Source organism: Charadrius vociferus, unplaced genomic scaffold (genome assembly GCF_000708025.1).
Source record: "Charadrius vociferus isolate BGI_N301 unplaced genomic scaffold, ASM70802v2 scaffold35, whole genome shotgun sequence".
NCBI classification, from domain to species: Eukaryota; Metazoa; Chordata; class Aves; order Charadriiformes; family Charadriidae; genus Charadrius; species Charadrius vociferus.
Window position 1 is genome coordinate 516,942 of NW_009648640.1, and position 16,915 is coordinate 533,856.

Consider the following 16,915-nt stretch of genomic DNA (forward strand, 5'->3'; position numbering starts at 1 on the left):
AGTGATCCTGTTGGGCTCCAGCGTTCTCGAGTGCTCCATCGGTGGCAGCAAGCTCTACTACAGTATTTATAAATCTGACTCCCAACTAATCTAGCCTCCAAGAAATACTTTAGCCCTTCTATTATTAATTATTTAGATAATGCTAAGTGTGTGCTAGACGGTTTCCAAGCGCAGAGAAAAGCCTCTTGTTGGCCCTGTGCTTCGTAGTATCCTAAGAGTGTAAAGACAAAGGGTGAAGAAAAGGATGATTGCTGTTACGTGGCAGCTGAATACTTTTAAGTGTTTGAATTTCATGCTCTTGCAACATCTGTCTGACCAAATTATAAAGGACGAAGAAAATGGCCGTGGCAAAAGTACAGGAGGAGGAACAAAGGTGTCTCAGCGCTTCTCTGCTTGAGTGGCAATGAGATTGCTCAATAAAAAAAGAGATTAAGGTAGCACAAACAAGCTTGTGTCATTAAAATGGGTTTCTAAGTTTCAGTAACAGTGTTCTGGGACTTAGGTTTTTATAATGGATTTCATTCCACAGCCTGTAAACTCATGTGATTTGTTTGAAAGAATCTTTAATGTTGTAATCTCCCTTTATATATGGTAGATATAGTGTTTCCAAGTTCACTTGTTCTAGTTACACCTCTAGCATTGCCAGGTATATTGATTAAATATAGTAATGTAGACCTAATATATGATGATCTAATTGTTTAAAAAGGTTTAGTTATAACTTAGACATTAAAAAGTTTTCATTTTCCACAGCTAATTGCAGTGAATTTTAAGAAGTACAAGGCTGCCCTCTGCTGTACAGTTGTGAGCATAACCAGAAACAAGTTTGCATAACTTGTGTTTGTATAGATGCTTAATTTTCTGCACGTGTTTACATACTGTTTTGTAGCAAGATGACTGTTAATACACCTATAATGGGCAATTCTGGTTTTAATTACAAGATCAATTCAGCTAAAGGTCTGTACGATAATTATTTTTGCCCATTTTTCTTTGCTAACATGTCAATGATGGACTTTTATTTGAAATGACCTGCTATTAGTACAAGAAAGTATTGCTATCCCCATGAATATTTTTGTTGTTAATTCGCAAAAAAATAATTTTGTCTCTTTTCTTATAAGCTGTTTTTTCATCCCATTCTTGCTATAAATAGTAATTTCTTTTGCCTGTGTTTTTTCCCCTCTCTACAAGCACGCCTTTCATATAATGATTGAGGTAAGATGCATTGATGTTTGTTCATGATTATGGAACTTTCTGTGGATGTGTAAGAAGTTATTTTGGGATGAATTACGTTCTTTCAGTATTTTGGATGAGAAATTTGTAAGCATGCGGGGTTTAAAAGCACAGATTTAGTCTGCTGTTCGTAGCTTTCTTAACATTTACTATAGTTTGTCAGGCTATCGAGTTAAACGTCTGCAGGGATGGATAATGAAACACAGCAGGCATAGTCAGTCTGTGGTTCTTCATCTGTCGATGAGCTCGGTTGTGTCGCTTCCACCTGTGTGCGGTGGCGAGGGCTCTGCCGGCGCAGCGTTTATGGTGGGAGCGGTCCAGCCTGTGGGGACCGTCCCTGGCGCTGTACTGGGTTGTCTGGGAAGCAAACGGCACGTCCTGCCCACTTCTGTCCTGTCTCTGCCTCTCTCTTTGTCATCTCCTGCCTGTGAAACACCTGTAACTATTTGAGCTGTGTGGTCTTCGTGTTGTGATTCTGAGTGATGTGATGGGTTTTGGTGTGATTCAGGAGCTCGGAGAAACAGATTACCTGACTATAAGTAACTGAAAGCTGTTAATTCAGAAACTTGGTTGTTATTGCTAGGCTTTTACATTGAATATTTAAAAAGTCAACATTTGAGTTGCAATATGAATGCTCCATTTCCGTTGTCTCTATAGGTCTCTAATTAATAGCTGAAATGTCTTGTAAATGTAATTTAGAAAGAAATAGAATGATGCCATTTAAATATTTTCCTGGGTATCTTGCATCTGTAAAAGGTGTATCAGAGTTCCTTCTTTTTGTATTACTGTTTTCCTTCAAATGACATGATTTCAGTTAGGGAAGCAGCTGAAGTATCCTGCCTACAAGTAACTACTTTGTTTATGTTTCTTTGGGGAATATGTTTGCAATGTAGAATAAAATAGAGGTGAAAAAGAGAAAAATTGCTGCCATTTAAAAGAAATGTAGTTTGATACAAATAACGGAGTCAATTTTAGAATAATTGCAAAATTTAAGAATTCTGACTCCTTTTACTGTATTTGAGTCTTTACTTTATAGATCATCTGGTTGAAAATGAACCAGCCCTAAACTAGAGGGGGAGGAAACACCCAAGGTAGTCATCAGAGTCTTTCAGTGAGACCTTCTCAACTGTATCCACAATATAAGCTGTAGAGTAAATGTAACCAAGCGGAAATATCGCACCACTTAACAAAGAAAACTTGCGTGCGCTCTGGAAGTTTGAGAACTTGTTTATATTTTGGAGTCAGGAAAGAGAAGTGCGTCTGTGTACAACCCCGTTTAGATAATTGGTCTTTTTTTTGCCTTTGTACATGATGAATCACCTGATTCCGTCGCCATACGAGAGACGTGACTGGAGATAAACTCAAGTGCTGACAGACTGTGGTGGGGCAGGTCCTTCAACAATCTGTTCAGTTGGTCATATTTTTAATGGATTTGTAGTTTTATGTTTGTTAAGCTTCTCTCTGATCTGAGAATCATTCTGGAAGACGCTTAAGGAAACCTATTTCTGGAAGTTACCTTTCTTTAATGAATATTATTCCCTCTGTTCTTTTTCTGGTACGACTAGTACACACTACCTGACAGCTGACTCCCAACTCCCAGCTATAAAAATCGGAACCAAAAAGCCCTGTGTGAGATTTGAAAACCTTACTGTGTACAAGATAACTAGATGTCCCTGATTTTCAGATCAACGTACGACCCAAGCTTAGGGTTTTAAGGATCAGTGGTTCTGAGCTGTAGGAAGACTTGTCTGAGCATTATGCATCGTATGACCCAGTTGGTTCACGTAGTTCTTAGCTGCTTCTCCTTTTATCTGGCAGTAGATCATTGTGCAGCAGGAGTGTTCTGCTGCCTCTAGCAGGACAGGCTGAGAGAGTTGGGGCTGTTCAGCCTGGAGAAGAGAAGGCTCTGGGGAGACCTTACTGTGGCCTTCCAGTGCCTAAAGGGGCTACAGGAGAGCTGGAGAGGGACGTTTTACTGGGGCATGGAGTGATAGGAAGAGGGGAAATGGCTCCAAACTGGAAGAGGGGAGATTTAGATGAGATATGAGGAAGACATTCTTGCCTGTGCGGGGGGTGAGCCCCTGGGGCAGGTTGCCCCGAGAAGCTGTGGCTGCCCCATCCCTGGAGGTGTTCAAGGCCAGGTTGGACGGGGCTTGGAGCCACCTGGGCTGGTGGGAGGTGTCCCTGCCCAGGGCAGGGGGTGGCACTGGATGGTCTTCAAGGTCCCTTCCAACCCAAACCATTCTGTGATTCTTACTGCCCCGGGGCTAGGACGGAGCCTGTCTCTGAGAAGGTGGAGTTCTTGGGACGAAGTCACACGGGCCGGTGGCCCAATGCTCCCAAAGGAGAGAGCCCGGCTTCCCTCTGCCTTGCCGTGCTTTTTGTGTTATCATGAACCTTGCTGCAAACTGTTTCAATTTGCTAAATTATCAGAAAACGAACACGATTTTAAAAATAAAAGCTTTCTGGCAGTCTGGCATATTGCCCTGATTTGCTGTGTGGTCAAACAAGTGCCAGAATCAGTCCAAGGGAAGGGACAGGGAAAGCTCGGGAACGGGAAATTAGGCCCTTATATTTTAACAGCTGTGGCAAGCTGTTAGACTAATATATCCACATTATATCTTTGCTCGCATTATATCATCGTCCTTGGCGCCACAGAGATGATTTTTAAAAGCCGCACAAAAATAATTATGCCTGTGGCACGTTAAACATTTTTTGCTTAGAAGTAGAGCAAGTTGAAAATATTGTCAAGGAATGTTTCTGTATAAAAATAGTACCTGTAGTTTTAGAGTAAATGCCTGTTGATTTTAACAAAGTTGTTTAGAAAGAAAAAAAAAAAATCATAGAAAAAAAACCTGGAAAACTATTCTTTTTAGTTATGTTACCAGAAGGCAATTATACTTTCCGTTTTAAATCAGGATTTGTTTTGAGTTGTGTGTGTGGGTGTGTGTTGCTGCTTCATAAGAACGCCGGAAGTTTTGACTTCATAGATGTGTTTTAACACGAAAGGGAAATGTGCAGGGAACCACAGGAGGCTGCTATATAAGGTAGTGGGAAGTCATTTGGAAATGCCAGGATTTTCTAGGAAATACAAAATTCGGGTATTGTGGTCTAATGTGAAAGTCAGAAGCATGAGTTGTCACTGGCCGGTTCTTATTGCGGAGTTGCTGCCTTCTCTCTGGTGATAGATGCTGTCTGTTGGTTTTTTTTCATCACGTCTTTGAGAAGTATCAAGTGGTCAGTGTGCTTCAAAATCCCGACAGTTTGTTTGGGTGGAGGGGGTGGAGTGGAAAGGGAGATGTTCTAGCCACTACAGCAAAGTGAGATTTGGGTTTACTTCCCACAAATTGTTCTTTTAATTCAGGCATGTCGCTAGGTTCAAAAACTTAAAAACTTGTCTGATTGCATGATGTTAAATCGCCAGATGCTGCACAGTGCTCAGGATTCTTAAAAATCACAGGGTTTGTTTACACGTAGGCTTTTGTGAGTAAATTTGGGCATCTTGTTTCTAGTTTCACCTGTAACTGTTACAAATTGAGGACGGTGAGTTCCCTGGTGCCTGAAATACTCCTGAAGGGCTTTGGCATTGAATGAAAGGCAGCACGGGAGGGAAAACGTAACTCTTAAACTTCATTTTTTTTTTTCCATTGTTGTTTGTCCAGTTTAAACCCAGAAGTTTTGGTGTAACAACTTTAGGCATCTATCACTGTCATTCGCAAAAGGGTTTCATACTTTTTCAAGGATAGTATTGTAATTTGAATTTCAGACATATTTTGTCTTAGTTATTCATTTGTGGAATTAGGTTACAGTTTCTGAAAAATGCCATAAAGCTGTTTCTCTCCGAATCTTGTTCTTTTTGAAGGATGGATTTGTTGCTTAATAAGAAACAAGAGAATAGTTATTTATCCTGCGCTTAAACTACTCAAAACTTGTGTTGGATACAGAAGCGCTTGTCTCCATTCTCACAATAGTAAAGTATACTTAAAACCACGGTCGTTCGGCACATGTGTCTTTAACATGCACAAGATTTTTATGTTGCTCACTGAAGTGCTCAAATACTTAACTATTGAGTACTCTCATTTGTTCCGTGGAAGCAACCACTCCAGGGTTTTTCATTCTTTCTCCTTAAAACAGCATTACAGCTGTGACTGGGGAAGTAGGGATGCCGAGCGTACCTTTTGGAGGCTTTTTTGAACAGTAGACATTAGGGGTTTTTTCATTTTATTCTTGGGGTGGATATCATTTAAAAGTGATGCCTACCTTTCATTTGGATGGTTTTTTTCCTTAATATGTAATATGGAGGCGTGTGGTACAATTTTGTGGTCTCTGTAGACCCCCACTGCCACTAAAAGCAGCCCTTCGCCCTCGTCCCAGCTGTGCCCCCACCCTGTCACCACTGCCACTGACGTTTGCCATTCTCTGGAGTTATTTGGACTGAGGAACAAACTGTGGTTTAAATTAATTTGGGGGAGAGTGCGGAAGGAAAGGCGGAGCGGTAGGTCGTGGTGACAGTATTGCTAATTCTGCTTGGTGACCACTACACAGCACAACTTTACTGCGGAAAACGGGGATCAGACAGAAGAGGTGGTGTTTCTGGGGTTCTGTGCATAGGGTAATGTTCTCGGATGCAGAGGGGTACATAAGTGGCTCTGCTGCGTTTGTGTGCGGTAGGGAAGAAGCTTACATAGGCTAATCTAACACGGTAGATTGGGGAGAAGAGGGCAGCCCAGAAACAAGCGCATCTTTGGCAATAAAGTTGAAAATCTACTTGTTATATCCAGATGACGTGTGTGATACAGAATATGTAAGAGAGGTAGAAAGTATAAAATACAAGATATCCAATAAGCTGTCACATTTTCTTTCCCAGAAAGGGAAATTGTTCAAATCTGTAGTAAGATCGGTGGTTAGATGGATGCAGAAGCTGCGTGAAGCGCTGTCTCACGTGCAGGTGTATTTCCCAGCCTGTGCTGTCATAGTTGTGAAGGAATTGTTGGGCTGCCCCTCAGTAAAGTACAAATACTGCAAGGTAGTATCTTAAATTTAATTCCAGTTCTATTGCTGGGCTACAGCCAAGTACTCGCATTCCAGTAACGTGTTGGCAATCTACGTTAGGAGAAGCTGGGAGCAGTGGGAGTGGATCAGGAGGTTGCGTGGCTTGGAGGGGCTGACTGTGAAGATGGTGGTGTTTGGTTTCCCATGCCAAACGTCCGCACTATGCATGTAGTTCAGAGGTTTCTGAACGGAAAAAAGATGTTAGTTACGTCGTGGAAGACCTTGTGGTGGCATGGCCTGCCTACCTGTTGGTTTGCAACCTTGCGTCCCCAGTATGCGGTGGAGCTTTTGAAGTCGAGCTGTGCTGGTACGGGCTCAGTGGCTTGTGAGAACCGAACCAGCGCGTGGTAAGTGCAGAGTTGAGGGGCTTCACGTCAGCTGAGCACTGCTGCCCCCCACCACATCGCTGATGGAGCCATCTTCTGCTCCCCAGCTGGTAGCCAGGGGGACGCAGCGTTAGTCGCGTGGAAAGGGACTTTGTGGCTGTGTAGGGTCAAGTCACCAGACTGCTGAACAAAAGGATTGAACACATCACATGTATGTCAAACAAAGAAAAAGAAAAACCCCTTAAAGGTATCAAAGGTGGTTCATTTTAATTCTATCACTTAAAAAAGCAACAAGTAAAGCTTATTATTCCTTAATTTCTGCTGTGCTTGCACACCGGGTTAGGCAGATTTACACTGCCACTGTTGTTACGCTGTTGCTTGCACATTAATTCTGAGCATGATTCACAATCTCGTTTTTTCTTTCCTGTGGAGAAGAATTGCTGTTTTGTTTCGGGTTTGTTTGGGGGAATTTGTTGCAAGGGGGTTGGGTATGTGATACCAGACCTCTTTCGGTTTACGAGCCTTTACTTCTAGTGCTGTCATCACAGATAGCACATATAATAGCACAATTAATTAATGCTTTTAACCTGATTTCAGGATCCTGGACCGCCACCGCCGTCGCCGTTGATGGGTTTGAAGCCACTGCAGTTACTAGAGATCAAAGCTAGGGGGAGATTTGGATGTGTGTGGAAAGCTCAGCTGCTAAATGAGTATGTTGCAGTCAAAATATTCCCTATTCAGGTAAGCAGAAGTTCTTAGTGTCCTGTGTTGCCTGTAACATCCCGATATTAAACCAGCTCTTCTACTCACAAGAGGCGGCTTTTATTTTAGAGAATTTTCCATTTATACCGTAAATCTAGATAGCTCAAAGAAATTCTTAAATGCAGGAAATGTCTTGAGGTGAAACATGTGCGGGTAGATTTTTGTTTAATTATTTTAATGCAGCAAACATATTATTGAAACACAAACTTAAATTTATTTATGTTTCTAGTTATAAAAATACATATTTGGCTTGAAGAGTTTTAAGCAGCTCTCATGCATTTCTCCATCAGTTGAGAAGAATTTGTTAATATTTTTCAAATTAAATTGTACTTGGAAGGAATGTCCTGAAATGCAAACCCATAAGGTAATTATTCCAATTAAATATGCCTCAATTAAGTGAAATAATATTTACTTCCCAGCAAGTACCCTCTGAAAGCCATGTTTCAGAATAGGCTGTACTCATAATTTTAAGATCCAGTCTAGTTAAAGAATACAAAGTGATCATGCACAATCATATTAAGGTAAATTTTAGATTAATTAAAAACACCCACTGCTACTTGAGGTGAAGAAATGTGCATGTGTTTGCTGATGATTAACCGAGTGTTGACTTGCTGAATAAATACATCTGTAGGTTCTTTCTCTGCTCGGAGAAACGGCGCTTATTTAAGGTGGTTTCAGCCATCAGCACAACAAATCAAATCTTTTGTTCGTTATTTTTAATGAAATCTATTTCTAATCCTTTATGGGGTTCTTCTAGATCAATAAAATACAAAAATTGAACCATGCTCTTAAGACTAAAGCAATTGTAGTGGTTTGCAGTATGTAGAGTCCGATCCTAATCTACAGCTTTGTGTTTCCGCAGTTCCTGTCTGTGATAGTTGATGTTGTTTTCAACAGTTGATGTTTGTTTACAACAAATTTAAGCTTTTCTGACAATTTTCTACTATATGTGAATATGTAATCTATGTGAGAAAAGACAGGCTTTCCTATTTTTGTGTGTTAGGTCAATAGTTCATAGCACAAATACTGGTATTAGGCTAAACATCTGAAACTTCAAAATAATCAGCTTCACAATGTTAATAGTATATGCTCTGCTTTCTTTCCTTTAGAGAGTAAATCCTGTATTGCCGAAAAAAAAGTTTTTACTCATTTTGACAGGTCATCTACAAATGCACAGTAAATTAGGGGAGAAACTTCTGTCGGGGAAGGTACCTCTTACTCTCATTATTATGCTGTTAACTTGGTTTGCTGTGGTGTTGTGTTGACAGGACAAACAGTCGTGGCAGAACGAATATGAAATTTACAGTTTACCTGGAATGAAGCATGACAATATCCTGCAGTTCATTGGGGCAGAGAAGCGAGGCACTAGCATCGATGTGGATCTCTGGTTAATTACAGCATTTCATGAAAAGGTGTGTTTAGTTCTCAGTGTCGTTTCTTTTTTCTGTTACTGCGGTGGAGGCAGGAACAGCCTTAGGAATTTGTCATGAATGTGAACTTGAGACAGTTAAGAAATAAAACTTAAAATAGTTTTTGCTTACTCTTAGCTTGTTTCTTTTCATTGGATATGAATTTATTTAAATTCCTTTTCAGCCAGCTGAGAAAATTGTCACCAGTCTTTACTTAATAGAGGAGCTGTTTTAGAAAACAAACAAATTTACTCTACTTTTTTGCTTTTTAGAATATGTGGTTTTGAATATCCCCCATCTAAATCTGCCTGGATTAAATAAGCTCCATCTTGCAAAGATTGCGGTGTTTTATTTTTGTTTTACTTGTGTGAGCTGACTTGCGTCTATAAGAACGAAGTAGTATGTATCAATTGTATTGTGACAACCACAATAAGACACATAAGTATATATAATTTAGTATACGTTCACTGTTTTACTTTGTCCACTTGGTTTGGGGTTTTTTTTAATGCATGTAACTGTTGCAGATGTAGGTATAAAGAGCAAAAAAAGCCCCAAACCTAAATTTAGCACTGGCAAAGAGGCATTAGGAAGATGTTACCTGTAGCAGCTTTGAGAAAATATAAATCTGTATAATATGGATACGCTAATACATTAAGGCGAGGTCATAGATCGTATTTCTGGTATTGAACGTTACATTCTTCCTTCTGGCATTTTTGTCCTGCTTATGCCTCTGCTTTAATAATTTAGAAGACTTAAAACTGTCCAACTAGTCAAAATTTTTGACAGATCTTCATGATCAATTAGATAACCTCAACCTAATTTGCCTTTTGAGAGTTTATTGCCATCTTCTTATTTGGTTTTTTGTCTAAGAGTTTTAAAAAAAATTGTTACTGTTGGAAAGATGGCACCTGAGATGACTCTGATGGAAAACACAATTTTTTAATTCTATTTTTAAAGTGTGGCCTCTACACTGTGACAGCACTTTGTTTATTTTTCCCTTTTGTGTTGGCTTTTGACACAGTAAGGTGACACGGTGACATCTCACAAACTGGATAACATGCAAATCCATGAAAATGTGTGTATAGAGTGGGCTGTAGAAGTGAGTTGGAAGAGAAGAGCTTTATGTTGACTAGATTTTTACTTTCTCTCTTCATAGTTACTCAGAGTATGTAGTCCACTCTGACACTGTATTGTGAAACTGGTGTTCACTGTTGCTGGTCCGTAAGAAAAGATTTAGACTATCAATTAGGTCTTAGAGAACGGACATAGACAGTTCAGCAGGATTCTTGAAGGTGAATCTAACCTGTAATTTCCTGTGCCTGGAGGATGATAAATCACCCTCGTAAAAGCAGATTTGTCTTTCTAAAGAACTCAAATACCTTAAGTCTGGCTCCCATTTCTGACGCTGCAAGTCAAGCGCTGCTCACTGGCAAGTGTGACACCCAACTGGAGCTGATTGCACTGTTGGCTTGGTGAGGTGATGTGTAGATGCATCTGGATTCTGTTCATGGACTAGAGATGATGCAGAAGTTAATTCTGTGTTGTTTAAACTAGCAGTTGATTGCGTCTGCGTGTGTCTAATTATATGGTCTATCAGAAAACGGAGAAAGGCAGAGAAGCATATCGTGTTCTTTAATGACAGAGGCCATCTAGAAGTTTCCTTTATGAGTAGATGAGAATTAAATTGATCTTATAATTGTTCGTCTTTTTTGCGGCGCAGGGTTCATTAACGGACTTTCTCAAGGCTAACGTGGTTTCTTGGAACGAGCTATGTCACATCGCTCAAACCATGGCTAGAGGCTTGGCCTATCTTCACGAGGATATACCAGGGCTGAAAGACGGACATAAACCTGCCATCTCGCATAGGTATGGTATAGGTTGAATATTTTCAGGTGATTGTTAGTATTTAACTCTGAGCTATGAAGCATGGATGGATAGGAAGTATGCAAATAATTACTCTGATATCTTCCTCCCAGAATTATCGAGAGCCTCACAAGAAAAATCTGCTCGGCCTAAGCAAAAATCTAGTTTATAGAACTTGGTGTGGTGATTGTGCTTAATGTCATAAATCCTTTTTTAATATATATTTAATTATTTAAGTACCCTCTGCAGTATAGGAAATAATTGGCGTTATAGTTATGTGTAACAGCTTAAACCCTTATATACGTAAGTAATACTGAATGCCTTCAGACAGAAACGTGTACTGCATTATGTCTATTGTTGAGTGTAATCGCTGAGTTTTTATGAGGTGGGTATAGAAAGCTATTAATAGAAGTAGGGAGCTGAAACGATACAGTAACCAAAATAACATAGGCATATAGAGTAAGAGAAAAAGTTTCTATAGAATTTAGAATTTCCTGAGTAAACCTGCTTTACTGATGGTGACGTGGGGGAGGGAGAGAGGTGTGCACAGGACGGATGGGAATCCCTGGATCGAGTCCATTGTCTTTCGTTTCTGCAGGAAATCATGGATCTCCTTGTTAGAAACAATCAAGATTCATTTTTCAAAGTGTTTTGTTTCCTATTATTTAAACAAACAAAATGTAGTTGTAAGCAAAGTGTGCAGTAACTACGTTTTGTTCTGTTTCTGTATCATACGTGCTTATAAATCTATACGTATTTTAAAACTAAGCATAAAATGATAGTTCCAGTCTCATATTTCCATAAGGATAAAGGTGTGCGAGTGTACTCCTAGGTTTTATTATTATTCTTTTGTTGTTAAAATGGACTGCTGCTTTATCGTTTTCTTGCCTTTCATATTATAATGTTCTTTGTTTTATTGTATTACTTTCTCCTTAGTGCTGTATATGATATTTCATCTTCTAGATCGCTAATTTTTCTTTTTCCTTACTTGAAAGGGACATCAAAAGCAAGAATGTGCTGCTGAAAAATAATCTTACAGCTTGTATTGCTGATTTCGGTCTAGCTTTAAAGTTTGAGGCTGGAAAGTCTGCAGGAGATACACACGGACAGGTAAATACCCCTTTATTTGCATAAGTGACACAACTGTTTACTGCATGTGAATGGCAGTGGATAGTTTAGGCATTCTTCACGCAGAGGATACCGTATCATCAACCCTCTTGTCAGTGACCTTTAAGGAACGTGGTAATTTGTGCTTTCTTCTCTCAGGCTAAAAATTAAACAATTCTGGAGATAATTACAGATCACAGCCTTTCTCCCCCATCTCGTTACATGGTCTCTCTCCCCTCTTATTTTCATTCTTGCTAGAGGATTTGGAAAAGAAAGGGCGGTCTTGCTATATTTTATTAGTTGTTCTGAGGTACTGTTCAGAAATTGGGGAAGTACGCTGGCAGCCGGTTTCTAACTGTCTGACCCAGCAACAGTCGCTTTCCTGAAAGGACAACAGTGTTGTGTGACACTTGTCATACCACGGGGAACTGGTATAGTACCTTGGACTTTTAAAATAAGCTTGAGCTTAAAGCATTACACTTTCTGGAAAACTACATATATTTTCATTTTAGGCGGAACTTCGCAGTTTGTGGTTGGGTGACAAAAATAAAATCCATACAATAAGAGCGTAAAATCCTCAATAAGACTGCTTCAGAGGAACACAGCTATTGCTGTGAAGGTTTAAATGGTGCAGTAGATCTTGTTCAGGCATCACATGTCATCTGACTAAATCAGAACTTATAATTTCAGCATTGCCTGTGGTCAAAAAGAAGGGGTATCCCCAAAGTTTTCATTTCCTGGCCAGTTTTCTCTAAGTGATATCACAGAACTTTCTCAGTAGAAATTGCACTTTGGTAGCTGGTTTTCTTTTGGTATTTTTATTACTGCTTCTGTCATGGGGAGAGAAACAAAAGTAAGTTTCACATCCTTATGTGAAACTGTAATAATTCTTTTGACGTGAAAAAATAAGAATAGTCGCCTTCCTGTAATCTGGAAGAAAATAAGGAGTGACAGTGACAAATACATCGAATTGTTGCACAAATGTGTTATTTTAAAATATATTCCGCTTTTCCTGCTTCATAAGTAGCCTTTATAGGCCCCATTCTATACGATTGTTTCTAATTCCTCTTACCTACCACTGGATATAAAAATAAAAGATACTTCTAAAATTTAGTCCTAAGCAAGGATAACCAGGGCTATTTTTAATCTTTGACAAAAAATAGTACTGGTCTACTGTAATCGGCACCAGCTAGAATGGTAATTATGGTAATTGTGGTTGCGTTGATTCTCAGCGTACAAATTTTTATGCTTTCCTGTCTTTCAAGGTCGGTACACGAAGGTATATGGCTCCTGAGGTACTAGAAGGTGCTATAAACTTCCAAAGGGATGCGTTTTTGAGGATAGATATGTATGCCATGGGCTTAGTCCTCTGGGAATTGGCGTCACGCTGTACTGCCTCAGATGGTAAGTAACGTATTTGATCTATGGAAATATTTAATGTAATTTGTGAGAAGTGTATTTCAAGTAAAAAAAAAAAAAAAGTAAATTGGAAGGTAGATTAAATGTATGTAATAAAATTTAACCAGGGTGGTGGTCTTGTGGGGGAAATGAATGGAACAGCAACATCATGGAGTCACTTTATAATTTAGTGCCTTTGATATTTGGCATCCCAGGTAACAATTTTCTGGTACATGGCTACCTGCTGCATTTCTTCTCTGGTCATGGTAGGGAAGAGAGAATTACCTAACAAGTTTGATTCTGCATTTGGCCTGACAGTCTCGGGGCCAATCAATTCATCTTAAAATATTGCTTCCGTTCTTAATCAAACGCTCAGATTAGATCAAACTTGGTAACAGAGATACCCCACCAGCACCTGCCGAGAAATCGGTGTCTCCTGCTATACGCCTTAGTGTCTGGACAGTGACCTACCGGCCTTTTACTGCTGCCTGCGGGCAATGTGCGTGGACCCTTACTAGCCTCGGGTCTGTTCCCAGTGTGGTTGGGGAGTACAAGGCTAAAAAGATGAAGAACTTTCGTATGTCATCATATATTTTATTACAAAGAACATCGATGCAGTTCAAAATTTTCTAGCTGCTGGTGAGTGCGTGCAGAGTGCCACCTTGGCCCGTCCTGAACCACGGTGAACTGCTCCACAGTGCATCAGGAGGTCGCTTGTCTCCACTGAGACATAGAAAAGTCTGTTTCTGGTTTACATGTAGGTGCCAGAGTGAGACTGTGTCATGTAAGTTCAGTGCCTCCCAACTCTCTCTTTCTCTTGTCCCTAACGGGACATTAGTTCAGGTCATAGTTTAGGGAGGTGATTCTTCCCCTCTACTCTGCTCTGCTGAGACCCCGCCTGGAGTACTGCCTCCAGCTCTGGAGCCCCCAACATAGGAAAGACACGGACCTGTTGGAGTGGGGCCAGAGGAGGCCCCGAGATGTTGCGAGGGCCGGAGCCCCTCTGCTGGGAGGACAGGCTGGGAGAGTTGCGGCTACAGGAGAGCTAGAGAGGGACGTTTTACTGGGGCATGTAGTGATAGGAAGAGGGGAAATGGCTCCAAACTGGAAGAGGGGAGATTTAGGTGAGATATGAGGAAGAAGCTCTTTCCTGTGAGGGTGGTGATCCCCTGGGGCAGGTTGCCCCAAGAAGCTGTGGCTGCCCCATCCCTGGAGGTGTTCAAGGCCAGGTTGGACGGGGCTTGGAGCAACCTGGGCTGGTGGGAGGTGGCCCTGCCCAGGGCGGGGTGGTGGGGCTTGATGATCTTCAAGGTCCCCTCCAACGTAAATGATTCTATGATACAGATGTCAAAATTTGTAATTAATAGTTAATAGCTTAGAGATGGGAAACAGAGCAACATCTGAGAAATGTGCAGCTGATGCTGTGTTAGCGATGGGTCCATCACAGTTGTTGTTCTCATAAAGCAAACTGTTGGATCCAATTTTTAAGCTATCAAGAAAAGATACCAGATACCCTGTTTCAAGTATGAATGCTATTCTTTAAATTTTATAAATAGAGATCTTTTCTGGGTGTCCAGAATAAGTCAGGATTCGTGAAGAACAAGACAAAAGACAAGGCTCAAAGATGTTTGGGATAAAGTCACCTTTTTAGTACAGTCTTTAGAGCAGCTAAATTCAACTGAGTACATAGGACAGTTTCACTCGAGCTGGTGATGCCATTTGTCATCAAGCTGTCCTGCGAGAGCACGGCGCAGCTGACAGATACCCACATAAAGAGCCAAGATGTACTGGAGATCTCGGCAGATCAGCACGTGGCCGCACAGCGCTCTTCTGCTCCAAGCAGTGTTTTTCTGCTTCAAACATTCCTCGTGGAGTAGAAGGCACTGGGGAGATTTTACCCTTTTAAAAATGTTAAGCTGTTTACTAACAGGATCGACACAATCTTGCACAAGTCTCTGAGGCAGCCCCGCATTCTGTATTGATTTTTCATGCCTCAATGTACTGTAAAAATATGTACCTAAATCCTGCTGGAGTGTGGCGTTGGTCTCTGGCGGGTGGGGTTATTATTCCAGAAAGCAAAGGAGGCAGCAGGGAAGGAAAACGGCCTTCCCGAATCACAGCGTTCTGTCGCTCCACAGTGACGGCACCTGCTTTTCTCTCGGCAAATACATGGTTGCTTTTTGCTTTATTCTTTTCAGAAGGCACCTGGTGTGTCTCACCGAGTCTCATCGGCCTCACCTGTACCATACCCTTCATTTCTTTTGTCTTCCCATTCCTCCTTTTTCTTCGGACTTGTGATCTGAGAGCACAAACTATGTGTTAGGATAACATATAATTGTGTAATCAGTAGTTTAGCATACAAGGCGTGTCCCTCTGATGCTGTTACACAGAATCACAGAATGAATCCCAGACTGGTGGGGGTGGGAAGGGCCTTCTGGAGCCCCCCCATCCCACCCCCCGCCAGAGCAGGGGCACCTCCAGCAGTGGCACAGGACGGCGTCCAGGCGGGTTTGGGATGGCTCCAGAGGGGGAGACTCCCCCACCTCTCTGGGCAGCCTGTGCCACTGCTCTGCCGCCCTCACAGCAGAGAAGGCCCTCCTCAGGTGGAGATGGAACTGCCGATGGTCACGTTTGTGCCCGTTCCCTCTTGTCCTGTCACTGGGCACCACTGGAAACAGACTGTTCCCATCCCCCCGGCACCCTCCCTTGAAGGATTGATCAGCGTTGATGAGATCCCCCTCAGTCTTCTCTTCTCCAGACTAAAAAGACCCCGTTCCTGTTCTCTAGACTAAAAAGTCCTGTTCAGGACAGATACTCCGCGTAGCCTTCCATATAAGTACTTTCACCCTGGGCTGCACGGACTGGAGGAGGAAATGTGTGATGTTCCCAGAGGGATGCGGCGGGCGCTTTTGTTTTTCGCAGCGCATGTGGTACGGCGAATGGTCACAAGTGGCTCTCAGCGCCTGCTTGGTAGCCAGCCACCAGGAGAGGTGGCCAACTTGGACGCGGGATGATGGTTTATCTTACCAGAGCTACGCGGAGTGGGAGGAGGCGGGGGAGAAGCTGTGCATCCCTGCGCCTCCTTCAGCCCGTGGGGTTCGGAGCTTTCGGTGGAGGGAGCCGGGCCGGGAGCTGCGTGTGGCTGCTGTGTGCAGGGGAGCAAAGGCTTCTGCTTCCGGAAAGTGCCGCTGCTGCTTAGTTAAAATCGTAGTCACCGATCGCTGCTGACCTGGCACAGGGAGAGCTCTTAATGGAACAGGGTAGACAGAGTAGTCTGCATTTCTACGATACCACTCTTAATTCTTTTTTCCCTTTTTCAAAAACAAAATTAGTGGTTTAACTTTTTTTTTGTTGTCTGTAGGTCCGGTAGATGAGTACATGCTGCCATTTGAAGAAGAAATCGGCCAGCATCCCTCCCTTGAAGACATGCAGGAAGTTGTAGTTCACAAAAAGAAGAGACCCGTTTTACGAGAGTGTTGGCAAAAACATTCTGTAAGTAGTTACGCAACCGAGTTCTTCAAAGTTTTTTTCAAATTCAAAATGTCAGATGTTGCTAATCCTGTGTTGCAGCCATAATACTGTCTTTTAGGAAGAATGTAGTAATTCTAGTAAAAATTAAACGGACTGTAAACTAGTATGTTCTTAAAATGGTCTCTCTCATCTTGAGTGATTTGGAAGGGAGTGATCTTTTTCACTTTTTTGGTGAGAGAAGATATTCTTGAGAGTGACTTCTGAATGCATATGTTAAAAATATATTTACAAAATAACAGT

The 16,915-nt window shown here is 41.5% G+C and overlaps 1 protein-coding gene across 1 annotated transcript in view; it reads left to right on the plus strand.

The window, feature by feature from the left end:
- Nucleotides 1–16,915, plus strand: part of ACVR2A (activin A receptor, type IIA) — a 30,485-nt gene that overhangs the window by 12,266 nt on the left and 1,304 nt on the right. Inside the window, exons 4-9 of the mRNA XM_009886351.1 lie at nt 7,203–7,346; nt 8,636–8,779; nt 10,497–10,642; nt 11,635–11,749; nt 13,012–13,150; nt 16,506–16,636. Coding sequence (XP_009884653.1) covers nt 7,203–7,346; nt 8,636–8,779; nt 10,497–10,642; nt 11,635–11,749; nt 13,012–13,150; nt 16,506–16,636 — 819 coding nt within the window. The remainder of the gene's footprint in view (nt 1–7,202; nt 7,347–8,635; nt 8,780–10,496; nt 10,643–11,634; nt 11,750–13,011; nt 13,151–16,505; nt 16,637–16,915) is intronic.